At 43.6% G+C, this 17,287-nt stretch overlaps 1 protein-coding gene across 2 annotated transcripts in view; it reads right to left on the bottom strand.

Moving 5' to 3' along the window:
- Positions 1-17,074, bottom strand: part of camk2d1 (calcium/calmodulin-dependent protein kinase (CaM kinase) II delta 1) — a gene marked incomplete at its 3' end in the record, with an annotated part of 69,374 nt that extends 52,300 nt beyond the window's left edge. For both annotated transcript variants that reach the window (XM_079214948.1, XM_079214949.1), the window contains exons 1-2: positions 16,936-17,074; positions 15,796-15,890 (exon numbers count right to left, since the gene is read on the bottom strand). In XM_079214948.1, coding sequence (XP_079071074.1) covers positions 15,796-15,890; positions 16,936-16,997 — 157 coding nt within the window. In that variant the 5' untranslated portion in view covers positions 16,998-17,074. The remainder of the gene's footprint in view (positions 1-15,795; positions 15,891-16,935) is intronic.
- Between the last annotated feature and the right edge of the window lie 213 nt (positions 17,075-17,287).

Genomic DNA, 17,287 nt, shown 5'->3' with positions numbered 1-17,287 from the left:
ATGTATTAAGATATATGCATATCTTTTTAACAATAGCAGTGCAAATATATATGTGTGGCAAATTCAGCAGCAAAGCACTGACCGCAGGAGGACGTACACCCGGAGCTTCTCCTCAAGCCTATATGCTAACTGGAGCTGGTTAGCTGGATGCTAAGTGTGGAGCAAAGCAGTGGCTCTGCGCAGCCGAGGAAGCTCCGGGCTATGAAGGAAGATGAGCTTGGAAGGATTGTTGCAGAGGTGAGTGTCAAAATCAGCAGATGCCTGTGTTAGAGTTTAATGTTTTATCTTTCCCACAGCAGAACACATGTTGGACATTGTTAGATTTGGGTGGATATCATATCAGACTATAACTTTATCTAAAACACCAATGCAACCCCCAACGTGTGCGTGTGTGTGTGTGTGTGTGTTAGCTCCAGGCTAGCGCATCAAGGTGGCTTCTAGCCTTTTGTCTATGTCTATCTATATTTGTGGCTCATGTGCAAGGTAGCAGGTTCGATACCTGTCCTCTTCAGTGAGTTTTACATTTTAAACGCATATCTTTTGCTAAGTTTACACTGAGCGTCCTCCTCACTAGAGCACCGCAAACGGAGGACGGATCTGTTTTTACTAACGGACGCCTCAGTGTCTCATGAGCTGACACAGAACCAGCAGCAGTAGTGGAGTTTGGAGACGTGATCCACTTCCTGAAAGTATATCTACTTTACTCAGTTTGCTGCAGCAGTTGAGGAATCGCTCTTCTGCACTCATCTGCGCGCGAGGGCGGGGCTCTGAATCACGAGTAGCAGCTGCAGGGGCGGAGGCTTGACAGCGACGTGACGCACATTTTAGTGAAAGAAATATTTAAACATTTATTTTTATTTTCAGTGACACAATATCACCTAAAACGCCAAGATAAGAGGACTTCCCTTTAAAAGTTTTTCCACTGGGCAAAAAATAAAATAAAAAAAGTTGTCTTTTTTTTTTTTGTCAAAGCCTCAGGGAGCCGCAACAAACGGGCTAAAGACCCCTGGTCTATGTTGATGAGCCATCAAGACACACAAAACATAGTTTTTTGTCAACTCTGATTGTTGGCTTTTGTCTGTAGTATGAAGCCTGTTTGTAGTAGATATTTCCCCACATCTTATCTGTCTGTCTCTCTCTATATATTTATCTGTAGGTTTGTGACACCATACTTGGACACACTAGGGAACACTTTGCCTTCAAAGACCACCTCACCAGTGTCACCTTACTGCAGGGCAACCAGTTTAAATTTCTTTACAAGTAGTGGGACCTACTCTGTCAAACAACCCACCTGTAAAATGTGATGTCTCTCTTTCTGAATCTATTCTGCTCTAAACCTCTTTCATGTGAGGGTTTGGGCACCTCTTTTATTCTGTAAACCTCTGAAACCCAACCCAATGTTTCTTAAACCATTCTGCTCTGAACCTCTCATGCCCAAAGTTACAGTTGATAGTTGTCATTGGACAGTGTTGAGTACTGTGTTGTCTTAAAATAAAGTCAAACTCATTGTGGAGTGCTATTTAAACCGCGCCGCCCAACTGCGCCCCACCCCCAAAAAAAGAAATCACCAGCCGCCACTGCCAGATACTCAACTTGGAGATTGTTCTGCTCTTCTGAGTCATACTTTGATTTATTTGACAAATCATATATATATATATATATATATATATATATATATATATAAAATTTGTCAAATAAATCAAAGTATGACTCAGAAGAGCATATATATATATATACACTGTACACTCACCTAAAGCGTTGAGATCTGGTGACTGTGGGGGCCATTTTAGTACAGTGAACTCATTGTCAAGTTCAAGAAACCAATTAGAAATGATTCAAGCTTTGTGACATGGTGCATTATCCTGCTGGAAGTAGCCATCAGAGGATGGGTACATGGTGGCCATAAAGGGATGTACATGGTCAGAAACAATGCTCAGGTAGGCCGTGGCATTTAAACGATGCCCAATTGGCACTAAGGGGCCTAAAGTGTGCCAAGAAAACATCCCCCACACCATTACACCACCACCACCAGCCTGCACAGTGGTAACAAGGCATGATGGATCCATGTTCTCATTCTGTTTACGCCAAATTCTGACTCTACCATCTGAATGTCTCAACAGAAATCGAGACTCATCAGACCAGGAAACATTTTTCCAGTCTTCAACTGTCCAATTTTGGTGAGCTCTTGCAAATTGTAGCCTCTTTTTCCTATTTGTAGTGGAGATGAGTGGTACCCGGTGGGGTCTTCTGCTGTTGTAGCCCATCCGCCTCAAGGTTGTGCGTGTTGTGGCTTCACAAATGCTTTGCTGCATACCTCGGTTGTAACGAGTGGTTATTTCAGTCAAAGTTGCTCTTCTATCAGCTTGAATCAGTCGGCCCATTCTCCTCTGACCTCTAGCATCAACAAGGCAGTTTCGCCCACAGGACTGCCGCATACTGGATGTTTTTCCCTTTTCACACCATTCTTTGTAAACCCTAGAAATGGTTTGTGTGAAAATCCCAATAACTGAGCAGATTGTGAAATACTCAGACCGGCCCGTCTGGAACCAACAACCATGCCACGCTCAAAATTGCTTAAATCACCTTTCTTTCCCATTCTGACATTCAGTTTGGAGTTCAGGCGATTGTCTTGACCAGGACCACACCCCTAAATGCATTGAAGCAACTGCCATGTGATTGGTTGATTAGATAATTGCATTACTGAGAAACTGAACAGGTGTTCCTAATAATCCTTTAGGTGAGTGTAATATATATATATATATATATAGCTAACAAGTTTACACACACACACACACACACACACACACACACACACACACACACACACACTGTCAAAGCGCTTTGAATAGCGCAATACAAGTACAGTCCATTTACCTTAATAGTTGAAACAGTTGTATTGACTAAATGTCCATACAAACAATATGTCACTTCAAACTCAACGTCTGAAAACAGTAACTGGAGGATGTTTTCACACTATGGCAGCAATCTAGAAATCTACAGAATCTGTCCAGTCAAGCCATCGACACGCATTCCTGGGTTTTCTTTCAGTCTATGCAGGTGGATACAGGTCTGCTTCAGCAACTGCCAACTGCAATAATTGCTCAAAAAAATGCAAAACAATTGGTTGTGATGCCACATTCCAATGCATTTTTAAAGGAACTCTGTCCAAACAGACGAGGGGATAAGACTTCGTAATGCCCTCATCCAGGAGGAAAGTAGAAGCATTTGCATGAGAAATGCACCCTGTTCAACCTCCTGTTGTTGAGTGTACTGTGCATTCAGGGAGAACACATGACCTGTCTGTCAAACCCCGGGCACATATGGCTCTGAGAACATTCCCTGCTGGCGACCTTTATTTACTGCCACCCACTCATCTCTCACTTTCATCTTTTCGCTCCATCTTTATCCTTTTCTTTTCCTGTTTGATCTCTTTTTGCTGCCTCAGCTCACTAAGTACATCCAACAGCATATACAATATCCAACGGCTAGCAGATTGTAACATGTTATGGGAGCATCTTTTAAAAGCTGCTGAATATGAATGTATGGCATTTTGTATCATCATTCCTCTCCTCTTAACAGCGTGCCATGCGTTCATTCGTATAAAGTGCAAAAGAACCAGTTCTGAATTGTCCGATACTGGTCCAACATATTTATGGGCATTAGCAGTTGTAATGATTTATTATAAGCTGCTTAGAGCTAGTGTTAGGACGTTAAACAGGTCATAATCACATCATGCCTCGGCTGAATGGGATAAGCGGTACAGATAATGGATGGATGGGTGTTTGAAACTTTCCTCACAGCATTCGTCACCTGCTCCTACCTTCCTTCATTCTTTCCCTCTTGGACAAGGCGATTGCATGTGTCCTTCCATGGATGAGCCTGTGCATGTGAGGGCAGATGGATCAGCACAGACTGCCGTTACACTTTCTATACGCTAACTTTAATAATGAGGCTTAAGGGCAGCAGGTTCAGTGGTTCAGGTGGAACTTATTCTCCTGAATTGAGCGTCCTCAACTGGGTTTGCCCTGCCACATGTTTCCACCATCTCTCTCATCATGAGCATGAGTCACAGACGTTTATTTAATATATGAGCGGCAATGCTGATTCCTGCTGAACAAATGGCTGAAGCTATAATGAAACCAATAAGGATTTGGTGGGACAAGAGCATATCAACCAATCAGCTGACCAGATGTCAGCCCTTTCTAAATTACATTTAGTATATCAGTATTTTTCACATTAGGGTCAAATATTTCTAGACCACTTCAGAAATGTTCACGTCGTCAACACTACTAACAATATGGCCCCATATTGTTGGTCTTGACAGGGTGGCACCAAGGTGCATTAACTTGGATGGTTGTTCACAGCTTTAATGGTTTAACTTCTGTTAAAATCACACACACCGAAACATGTCACACATGCTGTCTTTCCCTCTCATGTAGCTCATCGAGTCAGTTTATAGAAGTGAGTCACCCTCAAGTGTAGGTGTGCAATGTCGACAGCGATGTGCCACAACCTCAATTATCTTTCACTGCAGCTGCCGGGATCATGCTCTAATCTAAAGAAAAGAAACTTGCTGCGTTTTTTATGAGAACACGACCGCTGACAGAGGTATATTTCTAAATAATGAGCATTTTCTATATGGCAAAAATGTGAAAATAAATTGTGAAAATAATTATCAGGAAGGAAAACGATCAATATTTTAATTGCAATTCATCGTCATTTATATTTTTCTTTTATAATGTTATGCAAGAAACAACCAAAACAATGCACCCCATTTTACACAAATCTAGCACTACAAGGTAAAAACACCACAGCATCCCATTCTCTACTCAAGCACGCTATTTAAATATGTATCAGTTACTTTTGGAAGTACTCCACGTTAGATCCACCACACAGCCACGAGTTAAAAGAAGAAAACACTCCACTTCTAAGGCTGGTCCGTCTGTCACTGCGGTTATTTAACAGGAGAACAACACACCGGTCATAATACCGTTAAAACAATATTAGGACTGGTGTGTTCACTGCACGAGACCAAATAGCCTCCTGAGACCCTGAATGACTGCTGCTGACAAACAAAGCAGCGTTTAAAGACTGTCTAGTTAAATGAGTCGGGCACAGCGCTCTCTCCACATGGACCACACCAGGGCCACATTACATCACCAGCAGCTGTAGCACTATACCAGCCATCTCTCACAGAGACATTTCATCTTATATCATCAGATGTTGTCATATCGCACATCCCGAGAATATCACATCCCATTTCTGCGAATAAATCCCCCTAAATCCTTCACACACGTATTTAAAGGCAACATTTTGAACCATGCTTGCAAATCATTGACTGGACAATTGTTTCTCAAAGTAAATAGGCAAATGTTTAAAGTTCTTAAACTCATCCCAGTTGTAATAGAAGCAACTATACACTTCCACCTAAAAAAACTATACAAAATCTGCTTCAAGATAAAATAACTATTTCACACATCAAAATACAAATGTTAATGAGCCGTTCTAGTTTAGGCTGCCGTGTTCGACCTGAACTGATTAGGAGCCGAGGTGCACTTAAAGTCATGTTGTGGGTTTATGTTTCCCTCGTCTCAGCAGCAGAGATGTCCGTGGAGTCCCTGAATGTTACTGGAGAGGCAGCAGGAGCCTCTTCAGGACCACTGAGCAAAGCCACCATCTGTTGGAGACGTTTCCACTGGTCTCTAGACAACATATATGAGAAGAAACCCCAGAATGTTCGATGGCACAATGGTGCCAATGGTACAATTGAAAGAAACTTAAATACATTGGTTATCAAACGCCAATACATTGTCGACTAAGCCAGATCTGTGTTGCAGCATTGAGTATTGACAGTGCGTGGACAACTCTTATGGACTTGGTCTTTGATTAGATATGTCCTGGAATCTTTTCCTTGTGTTGTCCACATGACTCTTGTTCCTCCAGTGCTCAGCGGATACATGAAGTTAAATTAGAATTGAATAAAAGCTTTTTAGTTTTGGTGTTTGGACTCAAACTTGAATGCAAACTTGTTCTGGACCAGATCACTCCTCTCACTCTGAGTCCTACCTGTGCAGCACAATCAGTGGGACTTCCCTCCATCAGCGATCACTGCTTCTCTCTACAGGTTTCACCCTCTAGTCTTTCTCTTCCACTCACTCCATGTTTCTTCACCCTCTTTCGATCCTTTTAACCCATTACCCCTTCCATATATTGATCTCAAGAAAACCTTACACTCAAAAACCCATCATTACCCTTCATCTATATGCAGTGTTTCCCCTACCGTTATATTAAGGGGGACGGAGCGCCCCCCTGATGAACCCCTCCCCCCCCTGTAATTTTTCCTATAGCGCCAGATCACAGAAGTCATTTAAGGTTATCTTTCCTATAGAACAGGTCTACACCTTGCTCCGTTATTAAACAAACTAAACAGCCGTATTTTATTGATGTTATCCACACGACAGCTTGTCATTTCTGTCTCTACATGGTCGCGTTAACACTTCTCCTCTGCATCGCGCATGCCGGAGTTCCGCCCTGATACGCACACACGCACGCACACACACACGCACATGCACACACACTACAAAAGTACAAAGTACACGGACATAAAACAAAGTCATTAATAAATACATGGAGAAATGCCTGTACTTTCAGGTAAATGGTTACGGTACGCCGTTAACAGGTTACGCTTGCGCGACTCGCCGATTTTTGGCGTTTTGCCAAAAGCCTACCTCTGTGAAGTCTCTGTGAGATCGGCTTTTCTGCTGCTGAGTCTCTCAAAACAGAAAACAGATCTCAGCTTAACATGGAGCATGAATTGAGAGCGGCCGTATAGAATCTACAACCCCGTTTTAAAAATATTTGTAGAGGAAAGCAGCTCACTGCAGTAACTAATACTGATACAACCTGATGGCTCACATATCTGCACTCATTCTGTTTTGTTTTGCAAAAAAATGTTTAGCTTATTGTTTTCCACAATGAGCTATTTAGTAGTTGTTATTTGTTTTGGTCTGATGGAGCAATCAGGTTTACTTGAAAAAGATTGCAATTTTCTTTATTCTGTTATTTATAAAAGCACAGATGATGTTATTTACAGAACAAGTTGGAGAACCACTGCTTTAAGTGTTTGTGTCGTCGTCGCCATCCCCCCCTGAAGCTGTAAACCTCGGGGAAACACTGATATGAATGACTTTTACTTCTTAGTTCCTCTCCCACTCTCCACATTGGGATTCAATCTCTACTTTCAATTCACTCCTTTCACAAAACTGATGGAAGCGGATCGTCGGAGTGCCGTGGAGGTCCCGAGCAGAGACACATTTGACCACTCTCTATTTCGATCACACACACACACACACACACACACACACACACACACACACACACACACACACACACACACACACACACACACACACACACACACACACACACACACACACACACTTTAAAAAGGACAGGTCCTCTACCTGGATCTTTTTCCACTTTCTGGTTCCGTTTATCCAGAGAGTTCACCATTAATCAGCCTGTTCCATTTTTTTATTCTTTCTCTCTTAAAGCATTATAAGATTAACAGTCTCAAAAGGTATAATGTGCAGGAATTTCCTAAAAAACTATGTACAGCCAAGCATGATGGCTAGATGTTAAACTCCAACCGACAAATAGAACATATTACGCCTTTTCTCCAACAGGAGAGCTGAGCCTGAAGCTAAGCTAACCCTGGTAGGACCTGTCTACTCCACCACCCAGCCTAGTCCTGGCTAATGAAGATGCTGTTGGTGCACAATATGTGTGGGCTGTCCAAGCATTAGGGGAGCCGTATTCCTCTCACAGTCCAGATGGTGTCCTTCTGAGACATGAGGCTACTTCAGCAAACTGCATTAGAGACATAGTATCCATTAATTAGTACAGGAGGAACCCCAGGGAGGCGCTAGGCTCTCATCAGGAGAAACCTCTGTGGACATTAACTACTATTCTGTCTCAAGATGTTTCCTGTCATTACACAGCAGTTGCTATGCTCAAACAAATCATGTTGTCCGTGTTGCACGGTGAAATTAACACATGCATTAAATTGGTGGGGGCGAGTTGTGAGAAGATGCAATACACTCCTGTATCGTTATCATCCGCCAGGCCAATGAAAAAATCCAGTGTTTCATAATAGACCTCAAATCAGTAGCTAACAGCTCTTCCATGTCAGCGTTACAGCTCCTCGCCTCTTCCTGGGCCGTGGACCTCTGGCTGTCTAAACCCTCTCTCCCCACGGGGAGCCGGTTGTTTGGGAGCAGAGACATCAATACATCACACAGGCCTTACAGCATAGAGCCCAGAGATATATTAGAAGATAATAAAAGTGATCAATTACAGCCAATATATTCATTATTACAGCTGCATACAGCTAGCAGGAAGCTGGCAGAAAGGTAATATACGCCCCCCATTCCATTTCCATTATTATTTCAAGGGCAGGAAGAAACATCATCTCCCACATTCACATTGTCCTCTTTTCCATAGATAACGAGTGATGAACACAAAGATCCAAAGTTGAGAGGTCAATGCCATGAAGAATCATGTCCTCCCTCTTCCATTCTCAGGAGGGATCCGAGCACAGAGCTTCTGAGGGACAGAGCTTGTGTTATCAGGCGGCGGAGAGCTCTGCTGTGTGTCATTACAGCAGGCGGCTGGCCCTCAAGTGGCTGTCCTACTTGTCCTAATGAGGATTTAGAATAAAGCCCAGAGGGAACACTCCAGTTTATCCCGTGTTTCAAAGTGATAGGGAGAGGCAGCACCTGAGTGACTGATGACACCAATGACAGACAAGAAGGGAGGGGCCTTTTCAACATGCATGTTAAACATGTTAAACATGTTAAATAGGCCTCCCACAACTAGACAAAGCCACCAAATGCCACAGGAAAACAATATTGAAGATCAATAAAAAAAAAGGGATACTCCCAAACTAAACAAATAACTGGAAACACTACAGGACATTTTTAATACCGAAAAGGTCATTTATTAAATCATTAAGAACGAAAAGTTGTTGGACAAAAAGATGTGCTTTCTTTAAATTAAGTCAAGATAATTTACTTGACTATGAGCATAAGATATGACATTAAATGGATTATGTTCAGGGAAGGTGCCAATATACATGAAATTGTGGTCTGTTTGGGCCTACTTATGCAATAAAACAGTTTCTGTTTTTTGTGGATTTGTCTCTTTTTTGCTTTTGTTTGTTAATCTATAAACTGTGTTATCTGGAGGTAAAAGACCAAAGATTGTACAATATTGTTTAAAGATGTGTAACTGAAAGAAAGGAAAGGAATGCATCAATTATAATGCATCAATTAACGCTGAGAAAAGCCCCAAATCCTCAAACGTGACAGTCTGGAACTTAAATATTTGACTTTTTTTATTATAAATGACAATATTTTAAGTTGTCATTTAACTAATTGTTTTTGCCATATTCGAGCATAAATACCTGCACATTTGTCAGGCTTGAAACGTCTACCTGCAAAGCCAACAAAAGAAAACAAAGGCTGGACTCCACCAGAGGACCAGTATGGATGAGCTGCCTCCTGCGGCTCTGATAGCAGACTAATCAGCATTTTATCAGCAAACAGTCAACACCTGCTGCCGTCACGGAGCCTACAGGAGAGCTGGGAAGCGCTCCCAATGCATTTCAGTGCACATAGTGAGGATACTCTTTTGAATTGTTAAAATAGTTAGGTTCCACTACCTTGCGTCACTGTTTTTACAGCGTGTTTATCTTATCATACATATTGCATGCTGTTGATTCCCCGACGTGTGTCCCTCATTCTTTCACTTATTCATCTCCTCTCAGCTTGAACACTACGGCTGAAGTGGAAAGAACATGAATTACTATTTTTAGAGTGCTTCTCGTGCGAGTTGATTGATGGGGAAATTAGACAGGCACAGATGAAACTACCTCTTTGCCAAAGAGGACCGGGGAGTCCTCCTCTCCACAGTCAGCTGCTCGAAACACAGCAGCCTGATTTCAGGGTTTTATTCACGCTCCCTCGCGTCGCTCTGATGAGATATTTTTAGCTGCCTGCGAGCAGCTGTGCATCAATTAAAAGAGTGTCGGTTGAATTATTACAAATATACACACACTTCTGTCATTGCACTAATGTTGAGCTTCACCGTCTCATTTCAACTCATGGTGGATTGAGTGAGCCTTTTGTCTCCGTGGAGTCAACAACAGGTTAACACAGCTCATGGAAGGGGATAAAACAAACCTCCATCTGTCTCTTCTCTGGTCAGAAGACTGAACTTTCAGTGAACATGAATGTTGACAGCGATCCACTGAACAGTCAGCACAGGCCGGGTTTCAAAGTGTTTAATATGGTCGCAGTTACGGTAATGATACAAAAACACTTTTTCCTGGAATGAACACCAATGTTGTCAGACGTCAAATGCCGTCCTTCAAACAAGCTGATGGACTAGAACTGGGCCGACCACACCAAGTCCGCCGGCCCTGTTTTGATGCTGGTAGATGTGGTAGGAATGGACAATGGCAGACACAAGGTTGATATTTGCGTTTTTTAATGACAATGGACTAAATCAGTAGCAGCAGCAGCAGCAGCAGCAGCAGCAGCAGCAAGAGTTCGATGTCTTGGAATCCGTTTTTGTTTTAGCGAGATTACAAGGTTATTTTACTCTCATTGTACAACAGAGCTGCACAACGGAATGCAGATTGCAGTCCCATTTTTCTCCAGAACAGCCAGTTATTTATTTGATAGCCTGGTCACTCTCACAAAGATATTTTCTTCATAAGTGAATGGTGTAAAATGTGAAGTGCAATCACCTTACGGTCTTTGATGGAGGGGTCAGAGGAAGCACTTAAGACTATTTAGATGGTGACACAGGGACATTCTCTGAGTCATCAATTGTGTCGGCCATATGGGTCAGCCAGAACCTGAGGGATGAGCTGCAGATGCAATGACCAGACACGCTCAGCTTCCATTTAGCCCGTACGCACGGCACCGCTTTGTGTTGGCTCGCTTTTACACACACACGATCCATTTCTTTCATGTCTGGTCTAGCAGGAGACTGTTTAAATGGCACGCTGAGCTCCCGACATTAGCCGTTAAGCCAACGGCTGGCCACACACACTCTAATGGAGCACTTTATTTAGACGCGTGTACAGGAGAGAGTGGCAGGAAGGATTTAGGTACCGCTGACCCAGTCGCGATATAAACCACAGACAGGTTGGGTCATCCCCTGGGTCCGGGCTTACAGCCGCACGTGCGTGCGTGCGTGCGTGCGTGCGTGCGTGCGTGCGTGCAAGAAACAACTTGCAGGGATCTGTTAAATGAAACGAGACAGAAAAAGGCCCGTGTCAAACTCAGTAAATCATATTATTGTTCATTGTTCTCAGAACAATGACACCATCACGCACGCACATAATTACCAGCACAAAGACCGTAATATACTTCAACGCCTAGATTACCCCACAGCCTATATTTAGCCCTCCATCTCTTTGGTTTCCATGGGAATGAAGAGTTCAAGGCGAGCGGCTGGGGCCTCGGGTGTTTTCCAGCAGCAGAACCGACAGAATGGCTGGCTCCTGAACCGTAGCTAGCTCTTCCACAGCCTGGTGGGTTTGTCAAGTGATCATTTCCACTCGGCCGAGTCCAAGCATCACTAGGTCCGTGTTTAACCACTGGCCTAGTTTCCCTTATACAGGGAAGACGAGCTTTTAGTTCAGACATCTGGATAATGTTTTAGTTACTTGCTCAGTGTCTGGGCTCTTGAGCTTGAGGTTAAGAAATACACAAGCGTTTTACAAATTTGAACTACAGTTGAAAATCAAAACATGATCTTTTTATTTTTGTATTTATAAAGAAATGTCGACAATAAAAAAAATAGGTTCATTAGAGCATTCAGAAAATCTGGCTTGTGCTTTACAGCCTAAAACAGGGAGACTCTTAAGGGACAGAAGAAATGCTTTCATAACCTCTGTCAATGGTCAGCGATGGAAGAAGCACACGGCTAATGGGAAAGATAAATCATTTTCAACATGTTCATACTCCTAGCCGGAGAAAAAACTTTGAAGAACAAAAAAATTTATTTATGGGAAATGCTGTTTTTGTTTTGAAACCCAACAGAACGCTCATCCTCTGCCTCGTTGATTTACAGCACAGTAGCAAGTAGATACTAGGGCTGCAACAACGAATCGATAAAATCGATTCTCAAAAGAGTTGGCAACGAATTTCATTACCGATTCGTTGTGTCACGCGATTATTACGGCAGCCAATAAGTCGCGGAGAAGAAGAAAAAAAGAGCGGCGCAGAGCAACTGGCCGACCAGCGTTTTCTGAGATTGAAGTGAGACGAGGAGTAAAGCTGAGGTCGTGATCTTGGCAATACAACATCTTTGATGTGACGTGTCAAGTCTTGGCCAATCAGCGTTCAGATGTCTACAGCGTCTTCATTTCCCTCAAACTTGTTTTTTATGAAGCTAGTCAACTTGCTATCACGTTAGCTAACGTGTTTGGGTTGTGTATTGTCGTTAAAGTTACTTTATGTTCTGCTACAGTTCAGTCTTGCTTGTAAACAATCGTAACGTGATGAAACATGGCATCACCCCCCGGTCTGGTTCAGTTCACGCTGTCACTCGTTAACGTTAAACCGGCACACCGGCAGATCTGGCTGCAGGTTGTTGTTGTTTTTACTCAAAGTAGAATGAATCAAATCACGTAGTTGGGCTTAGCCAACAACGTGACGTCGTGGTCATAAGAGGCCCAGATATTGATCAGATGATGTGAATCGAGGAAATGATGTCAAATCGAGAAAATCGACTGAAAATGACCTCAGTGTTCCAAGAGTTAAGGAAGAGGACGCTCTATATGCAGCGCAGCTTGATGCAGGGCTGAGATGAAGTGGAGCTGGGCCTGAAGGTTTCGGTCCAAACAGACGTGAGAGGAGCAGTACAGCTTCCCTCTGTCCCAGTGTTTCATACATATTGATAAAGCAGGGCATGCTAAATGCAGGCTCTGATCCAAGGAGATCAATTACAGTAAACAGGGCTCACATTTGGCAGATGTAAAGCATACATGTGTATGTTTTTTGTGTTAGTTCATTTTTTTTTTATTAACAGCTGAGGGATGTTCAAGGAGCAACCCGTTTGTGCACTTTCTGAAGATGTTTTGCACTGTCACTGAAATTAATGTTTTTTTTATACGATTCATCGAAAAAACAATTAACCGATTAATTGATTATTAAAATAATCGTTAGCTGCAGCCCTAGCAGATACTTTACAATACATTGTGTAATTCTGGATACTTTGATACTTAAAAACAACCTAGCGGTGTTTATATTGTTCTTGAACTTTGCTTTAATAAATGACAATCTAAATTATGATTTAGATCTGAAAATGAAGTACGGTCAGGCCAGATCACGATATTTTTGACCAAATACCTTGATCTCGACACTGCAGCGACGTTATAGGGTTGACCATTAGTGCATTTACAAAGATATTACAAAGAAACGTCTGATAAATAAATTAGCAGTAATATGCATATAATAAGTGTGTTGAGTCAAATAATAGAACAAACCAATGCAAACACATTGTCATGCACAGACGTGCATCATGTCCCCCGTCTCTGGCCCTTTACAGCACTGCCACTGATACCAAAATGTACAGGTCGCTTCGGTTTTACTCAACTATACTCTGTCCATTCACTCAGAACACCACAACACCTAACTAAAGTATTACAGTGTGCAAACGAGCTCACTAAAGACCAGCTATGAGACCGAAGTCTGTTATACTATTGAAAACGGCTCCTTTATGGAACAGCTGACATCTTGTACCCTCAGGATCCAATCAAAGGCTGCACCCTGAGGAGCCACGGCAATGCTGCTCTCAATCCGAGCGTAGTCCTATCTCCATACCAACGGCCCACTTCCTGAGTCCCCGGGGGAGGGGGGGTGCTTTATCTTTAAAATATTCTGACGGTGTACTTCAAGTGATGGCACGAACGCATTCTCATAGGACACAACAATGCAATGCTCAAGGCCCAACACAAACAATGAAAACACAGACGTGAAGATGCAGAACCAATATGTCCAAGCAGAGATGCACGTGAGGATGCAAATAGAACTTTGGACTTTCAGAAAACAGAAATCTCAAAGAAAGAAACACTGTCAAAAAGCACGGCCTTTGGTGTGAAGGCATAGTCTACAGACACAAAGCCTCTCCAGTTAAACTAAGCTTCCTGTTGAGGGATTCCTCCTGACGAGCAGCAGCAGCACAGTCTGGGTTTCCCTTCAGTATCTGCCAGCTGGTCTGACAGAACACTGCTGGATGCTGTCCGTCTTTGGACGTTTAACCGGATTGTGGTTTGTCATCAGAACCGGTGGAGAGGAAACAAACACGATCAGACAAGTTGCTCACCAGACCACGATTCAGTGAGATGATCTAACCATCGCGACCCAATTCACAATAGGCCTCATCTATGAGGATGAGAATCAGCTTTATTCGGCCAACTATGCATTCATAGAAGGAATATGACAACAAAATAAGAAATACGAAATAAAAGGAATCTGTGCGTAAATTAACTTTCCTGACATTTCAAGTTCACCATATATTTTTTTGAAAAGTTAAAATAGATATTTTAGTTCCGTGCCTGTTTTAATGAGCACTTTATGAATACTAGACTCTCGTCAGTAACACAGCTTTCTCATTTCACTTTCCGATCTTTTGCCATTTTTGGTGGAAAAAGAATAGAGATCCTTCACTGAACCGTGGAGAAAATAGAAATGGACGTCCTTCCTTGTGTTCCATCATGTGTATAGATAATGATGGAGAGGATGAAAGAGAAGAATCTCTGCCTCCGCTTCCTGGACCGGTGGTCCAAAAGGTCATTGGGTAGAACAAGGAGAGTTGTTTTTCTCAATCCTGCCTCAATGTGGCCACACGCACACGCGCACACACACACACACACACACACACACACACACACACACACACACACACACACACACACACACACACTATCTACTCACGTCTATGGGATTAAAGTGGAAAGTGATCACACCGTCAGCTTGATGGGAAGTGTGTGTATGTGTGTCACAGACAAATGTTTAAAAGGAAATCCTGAAAACGTCTATTATTTTGTAAAAAATTACTAATGGGGAACATATGGGCAGAGAGGTGGTGCTTGCTGAAGTAGGACCATGCTGTCTGTTTACTGAGCTCAGCAAACTGAATATCAGAAATTCCAGCCTTCATGTGGATAATATACCTGGACCTGATGGCCATCCTTCTTAATGACTGAAACATGTGAAGCCCTGGATTGGACCTTTAATGACAGCACACGGTTGCATTGTGAGGTAAACACTGAGACCACTTCCTCCTGCGACTCCCAGCTGTCATTTGTGCAAAGCCTCTCGGCCTGGAACTCTTTTCTGACAGATGCATGACAGAGAGAAAACAAAAAGGCAACACAAGACATAATCCAGAGCGGCTGAAAGCACAGAGGAGGTGTGCGAGTCTCTGGCTGTGACGGCAGCACGAGACCTGGATTATAAACCCTGAATTACACACACAAGCGCACAAAAACACAAATCCACTGTTGGGCTGATTGGGCCGAGAGTCCGGCCTTCACTCTATGTGTCCTGCTGAAGCCTCCTGTGTGCAGAGGCTCAACACATCATCATCTCATATCAGAAAACATGGACAGTCAAAAGAGGGAGTTGGTTTGAGGGGTGTTATGGCTAAAGATAAATAAAAAGGAGCAGGTTTAAACTAAGGGAGTTCTTAGAGTGCCCCCACACAGCATGTACTCACCCCTGGCTGACAACTTCTTTGTATTGATTATTTTGGCAGCGTATTCCTGCCCCATGGAGATCTTCATGCAGCGCCTCACCACAGAGAACGCCCCCCTACAGAGGAGTTAGAGTTAGTCACAGACAGTCACACGGTTACCAGACAGGACCCAGACCTGGTTTTAATGGACAGGGCATCATGCGCTTTCTTATTACATTTGAGTCCGACTCCTTGCATCTTATTACAGATGTGCATGCATGTGCTGCACTTCTCTTGGGCTGCTATCAACTGTAGCACTAGCAGCCTCACTGTTACAACGGTATTACAGCTACAGTATGGCCACGCCCTCCCAAGTCGAGCAACACACCTGTGTTACCTGTAAACACGTCCTCTCAGCTGGGTTTACATGTACAGAAACGCATGTCTAGCACTTTGTAGTACGCGGATGTGTAAATGGAGCCGCATGAACGCAGCGGAGGAATGTCAACCCTTCGCAATTCGTAAAAGAAAAGGAAAAGGAGGAAGAAGAAGAAGAAGAAGAAGAAAAAAGAAAAGGAAAAAAAAAGAGCGGAAACTTGTGCCAACAGCCCGAATGAGTGGGAAACACATCCCGCTTCCTCCAGACGGGAGGCGGACGCACAGTCTCGGGTTCGCGGTCTGAGAGCGACACAGATGGTTCCTTCTGACGACCCCACACCGGACCCCCTCCTGCGGTCTGGTTTGTCCGTGAAGCGCGTCCACTCGGCGGGGTTTCGGGAGTTTAAATACATAGAAACTTTTCCAGCACGCGCCGATGGGCGTCAACGAGCCGCGCCACTCAAAAAGTTGAGCCAAACATGGCAACATGGGACGAATAGAAGAACCGGACATGCGACGGGGTTCACATTTCGGGGGAAATAAAACAACTTTATGTTACGCTGGCGCTCTTCATTGGTAACTAAAGGTAGCGTCACTAGTAAATCAAAATCTATTCGAACGGAATTTGGCGTGACGTCCTGCCCGCACGCGCTCACTGAACAAGCCCAGGTAGGACCAGGTGACGTCAGGCGGCGGTCTTCCGCGGAGCTCCGGCTGAATCCAGACACGGACAGTAAAAGCAAACGGGGAATGACACTTCACCTCAGTTTACTAATAAAAGGGACTAGAAATAAGATAACTTACTTCCCCAGCTCCTCGTACAGCTGGTACTCGTCGGTGAACCTGGTGCAGGTCGTTGAAGCCATGATGAGGTGAGCAGAGACCAACTTGGGAAACTGGGTGCCTCAGTCGCTTTAATTCTCCCCACAAACCCGGCTCCCCCTCCGGCGGAGAAAGTGCCACTTGTCGCCGTTCGGCGCAGAGAGTAAAAGCAAACGTCGAGCTCGTTTCGAAGAGACTCGTGTACGCGCGGAAGCTCGCTCGGCTCCTCCCGACTCCTGTTCACAGAGCGCGCTTCCTCCTGGAGTTGACAGGGATGTCGCGACCTGCTGTTGTGTTTCAACACTGATTAGTTGGCCGCAGTCAAGTCAGACTT

This window comes from Taurulus bubalis (genome assembly GCF_910589615.1).
Source record: "Taurulus bubalis genome assembly, chromosome: 3".
NCBI lineage: Eukaryota > Metazoa > Chordata > Actinopteri > Perciformes > Cottidae > Taurulus > Taurulus bubalis.
This window is presented reverse-complemented; position numbering and strand designations above follow the sequence as displayed.